The following is a 5,245-nucleotide window of genomic DNA, read 5'->3' on the forward strand; positions in this document are numbered from 1 at the left end:
CTTCTCCTTCTCCACTTCTCCTTCTCCACTTCTCCTTCTCCACTTCTCCTTCTCCACTTCTCCTTCTCCACTTCTCCTTCTCCTTCTTCTCCACTTTTCCTTCTCCACTTCTTCTCCTCCTTCTCCACTTCTCCTCCTTCTCTACTTCTTCTCTACTTCTCCTTCTCCTCCTTCTCTACTTCTCCTTCTCTACTTCTCCTCCTTCTTTCTCCTCCTCCTCCTCCTTCTTTTCCTCCTCCTCCTCCTTCCCCCCCCTTCCCCTCCTTCTCCTATTAAACTATTTTTATCTCCACCCACGACTTTTCTCACTTTTCCTCTTCTTTCCCCCTTCCCGGGTTCACCCGCGGTGGGTGGGAGCAGCCAAGAGCCCCAGCGCTGCCCCATCCCTCCCCAACCCAGCTCCATCCATGGCCCTCCCAGGGGATGCGATGAGTTTTGGGGAAGGGGAAAGGGGACCAAGGGCAGGCAGCGGTCACACGTGGAGGAGGAGAAGGAGTGGACGGAGGAGGAGGAGTGGATGGAGAAGGGATGGAGGAGGATGAGGGATAGAGGCGGGATGGAGTAGTAAGAGGATGGATGGAGAAGGGATGGAGGAGGAGCAGGGACTGAGGAGGGATGGAGGAGGAGGAGAAGGAGGAGGAGTGGATGGAGAAGGGATGGAGGAGGATGAGGGATAGAGGCGGGAGGAGGAGCAGGAGGAGGAGGGATGAAGGGTGGGGGAGGAGCAGGAGGAGGAGGGATGAAGGGGGGAGGAGGAGCAAGAGGAGGAGGGATGGAGGAGGAGGAGCAGGAGGAGGAGGGATGAAGGATGGAGGAGGAGGGATGGAGGAGGAGCAGGAGCAGGAAGAGGAGGGATGGAGGCGGAAGAGGAGGAGGAAGAGGAGGAAGGATGCGGCTCCAGTACTCACTGTATCCGGGTCACAGGAGGAGCCTCCTCCACGGGGACCACCGAGCGCCCCACATGGCTCTTCTCACCAGGTCCGGATGGATGCTGGTGGTTGATGATGCTTTGGGACACAGGGTGAGGGGGTGGTGGTCGATCCCATCCCACCCATGAGGTGCGAGTGACCATGGGAACCCATCACCGCATCCTGTTTCTTCTCCAGGTCTTCCCGGTGGAGCAAGGGGTGGGTTCTGGATGTGGTGGGAAGGGGTGGCACAGAGAAGAAGCCACTTGGGCAGGTGGGCAGCACGGGAGGAGAAGGACACCGTGGTGCTTCCTCAGCCCAGGTCCCCGTGGACCTTCTCTGTCTGGTAGCCCTCAATAGATCGCTTTCCCATGGCCCTTTTCCCATGTCCTCATGCCCCATGAGCTGCAGCGGTGTGGGGTTGTAGCCTGGGGTCACCATCACCAACCACCCTGCGGTACCACTGGAGCTGCAGAGCAGGCGAGATTTGGGCATCAGAGCCTTAAACTTTCACAGGAACTTTGGTAAAGGCGCTGACTTGGGCTTGGGATCTTCGTTCCTACAGCTGACGGGATGGCGGAGGGGAAGGAAACCAGTCTGGAGGAACCAGTATGGTCTGAGCTGCACTGGGACCCACCCGAGGTGGACATCCCTCAAGAGCTGAACCAGGACGAGTGTGGGAGTCAACCCCAACAAGGCTCTGAAGAACCGAGCGATGACTCCCATGGACGCCCATCACCAAGGAAGGGGAGACGGCTGCAAGCCCGCCGTGGGAGCCTTGCAGCCAAGAGGACCTACAGCTGCAGCAAGAGCGGGAAGAACATCGCTGGGAAGGCAGAAGGGGCCATGCTCAAGGCCCTCTATAGCTGTCCCGACTGCGGGAAGATCTTCAGCCGGAGGTCCTTCCTCATCCCCCACCAGCGCATCCACACCGGTGAGAAGCCCTTCACCTGCCACGAGTGCGGAAAGGGTTTCCGAGTTGGGTCAGCGCTCAACAAGCACCAACGGATCCATACGGGCGAGAAACCCTACAAGTGCTTGGACTGCGGGAAGCGTTTCCGTCTCACCTCTACCCTCAGCACCCATCGGAAGATCCACACCGGGCAGAAACCCTACGTCTGCCTCGTTTGCGGGAAGACCTTTCAGTTGAGCACGTATCTGCTGGCCCACGAAGCCACCCATAGCGCGGACAACCCTTTCCAGTGCCTCGCGTGCGGGAAGAACTTCAGCTTGAGACGGTACCTGACCATTCACCAGCGGATCCATACGGGAGAGAAACCCTTCAAGTGTTCGGCTTGTGGGAAGGGCTTCAACCGGAGATCAATCCTCATCGTTCACCAGCGGGTCCATACTGGAGAGAAGCCCTACCAGTGCCCCGAGTGTGGGAAGAGCTTCATCATGAGTTCAGACCTCGTCGCCCATCGGAGAATCCACACCGGGGAGAAACCCTACAACTGCCTTGACTGCGATAAAAGCTTCCGGTTGAGCTCCCACCTTACAAGACACCAGCGAAGCCACACCGGGGAGAGACCGTACAAATGCATGGAGTGCGGGCAGAGCTACACGGACAGCTCTGGACTCATCAAGCACAAGAAGATCCACCTGGAGAAGAAGCAGAGGACCTCCCAGGGAGCCCGCCCAGGGGAGGGACGTTATAAATGCCCCTACTGTAGCAAGAGCTTCCATGCAAAGTCAGCTCTGGTCCTTCACCGGGCCACCCACACCGGAGAGCGACCCTATAGATGTTCCAAGTGTGAGAAGACCTTCAGCCACAGCGCAAGCCTACTGAAACACCAACGAATCCACACGGGGGAGAGACCCTTCAAGTGTCCCAACTGCGAGAAATGCTACAACGATGGCTCAACCCTCCGGAGACACCAGAGGAGCCACACCGAGGAGAAACCCTTTAAGTGTCCCAGCTGTGGGGAATGTTTCGGTGCCATCGCAGCTCTCCTGAAGCACCAGCGGTTCCACGCTGAGGGGAAACCTTACAGATGCTCTGACTGCGGGAAAAATTTCCACTCGAATTTCCTCCTCGTCACCCACCAACGAATCCACACGGGAGAAAAACCCTATTCCTGCCCCATCTGCAAGAAAACCTTCCGCCAGGCCTCCCACCGTACAAGGCACCAGGAGATCCACAGGAGGACCAGGGCTGGCCTTGCCCTGCGCGATGCGTCCGAGCACCACATGCCAAGAGGAAAGACCCAGCCCGGAGTGGGAGGGGAGGTGGGGTGTGGTGATCAAGGAACGAGCCCGGATGGTCCTTCTGCCGCCCCACAATAAAAGAATTTGACATGCCCTGAGTCCATCGGCCTGGTCCAAGCTGCTCATCCAAAGAGGTGCCCCGTGTCCTACCTGATGACTACGGCCATGTGAGTCTTTGCGCAGCCAGATACCGATTTGAGCCCAGGATTAGGGAATTCCTGACTGCGCGGGGTTCCTACGTCACTCATTTCATAGCGTGACCCTTCATCTCCTCACCCTGTTGACACCTTTGGGCTCTGACGGCGCTCGCATTTGAATTTCATCTTATTCCCTCGTTTCCAAGTCTGTCTCCTCCCAAACTCATCCCAACCAACCCTCCAACCCCCCTTCTCAACTTGCCCTCGACTTCATCTCCCGTTGTTGCTGCAGAAGGTCCTCAGGCTTCTGGATCCCAACTGCTCCATAAGATGGGTTGAGTGAGCGGTATCAACGACTGGAGCCACCTGCTCGCTCACCCTTGACGAGGCTCCATGGCGATTTCCTACCTCAGCAGGGACCCCCCCCTTTTTTGGGGACTGCCATGGGACTTCTTGATGGTCTTGATGTCAAAATCCCAGTCGATAAGTGAGATGTTTTCTCCTTGCTGTGAAGTCTTCGTGTTCCCTTACAATCGTCGTTCCTTAAGTTGGGAACGGGACCATGGTTGACCCCAAACACCTTCCCTCAACGAGAACATCCAATTTCCGGTGACCACAGAGTTACTAAATGCCTTAGGGGTAGCCCAAGGGAATGTTTCTCCTTGCCTTGCGTTGCCTTCGGACCCAACGGTGGGTCCAGGCTGCAACCTCCTGAGAAGGTGACACCAGAAGTCTACTTGCTGAAATCTGTGAGGTTGCCAGGGATGATGCCACCCAATGTCACCTCCAAGCCTGGTGACACTTGGGAAACTTTGCTTATGGTGGAAATATGGACATGGCTTGACTACATGAGCTGCTGCTTCCAAACGAGCCTACCCTGTTGCGTCTTTGGGTCTACCCCAAGGCAGATCCATGGTCCGCCTACGTGGACAACAGCCCTGGCAAGGAACGAAAGGACGTAGATGCTGAAGGTTGCACCTCAGAGCTAGGAGCAGGGTCTGGGGGTGAAGTGGCCTCCTTTTGAACCCCTTAATCTATGCCTTAATTCCCTTGGGGGAGTCATCTCCCATCAACACCCCCATAAACCCCCCTGAGATGCTGCTCATCTACACCCAGAACGGCTGTTCCTGTTTCCAACCGTGTTATCATCTACATATGGAGCTGCCACCATAACGGCGAAGGCGACTGAAGCTTTAACGCGGCTTCAACTTTAAAAACAGTGGAAAAACCGAGACAAATTCCAAGAACATGTTAAAAAAAAAAAATAGTCAAGTGCCAGTGGTGGGAATCCTTTTGGGGATGGTGGGAATCCATTTGGGGATGGTGGGAATCCATTTGGGGATGGTGGGAATCCATTTTGGGACAGCTGCCCCCCATTTTGGGATGGTGGGAATCCATTTTGAGATGGTCACCTCCCATTTTGGGATGGTGGGAATCCATTTTGGGATGGTTGCCCCCCATTTTGGGATGGTGGGAATCCATTTTGGGATGGTCACCCCGCATTTTGGGGCGCTTCGTCCAGACGATGCTTGCGCCACTCAACACTTAACGAGGATGATGGGATCGGGGAATTTGGACTGCTCCAAGCCCCTTAATTATTATAATTATCTCTTAGGTGTTGATTATCATTAATTTGAGCCCAATATTGGTGAATTACGGGATTTAGCGTCGTTCCTATCCAGAAAATTGTGCTCCCCTTCACACGTTTATGCTGAAATAAATGGATTATTCCTGAAGCTGCTGGCTGGGTGCCTTCCTGGAGACCTCTTTAATTGCCGTGGGTCATTAACGAGTAATTTTAGGGGGCACGGGGAGGAGGCGGTGCAATGAGGATGTGGCACAGGGGGGGATTTGGGGATGGGGGGGGACACAGGAGGCGTCCCAAAGGCACTTGGTCCCCAGCCCAGGGGGTGATGGAGCTTCTCACTGGTGTGATGAGCGGTCAGTTCTCAGTCTGGGGGGATAGCGGGGAGTCCCCGGGAGGTTTTGGGG

General features: G+C 55.9%; 1 protein-coding gene across 1 annotated transcript; it reads left to right on the top strand.

The window, feature by feature from the left end:
* Window positions 1-966: 966 nt before the first annotated feature.
* Window positions 967-4,567, top strand: LOC118451666 (zinc finger protein 345-like). Its single transcript, XM_035888654.1, has one exon. It carries the CDS (start codon window positions 1,482-1,484, stop codon window positions 3,192-3,194), a length of 1,713 nt encoding a protein of 570 aa, XP_035744547.1. The 5' UTR covers window positions 967-1,481; the 3' UTR covers window positions 3,195-4,567.
* The last annotated feature ends 678 nt before the right edge of the window (window positions 4,568-5,245 follow it).

Source organism: Egretta garzetta, unplaced genomic scaffold, assembly GCF_000687185.1.
Source record: "Egretta garzetta isolate BGI_Z169 unplaced genomic scaffold, ASM68718v1 scaffold431, whole genome shotgun sequence".
NCBI classification, from domain to species: Eukaryota; Metazoa; Chordata; class Aves; order Pelecaniformes; family Ardeidae; genus Egretta; species Egretta garzetta.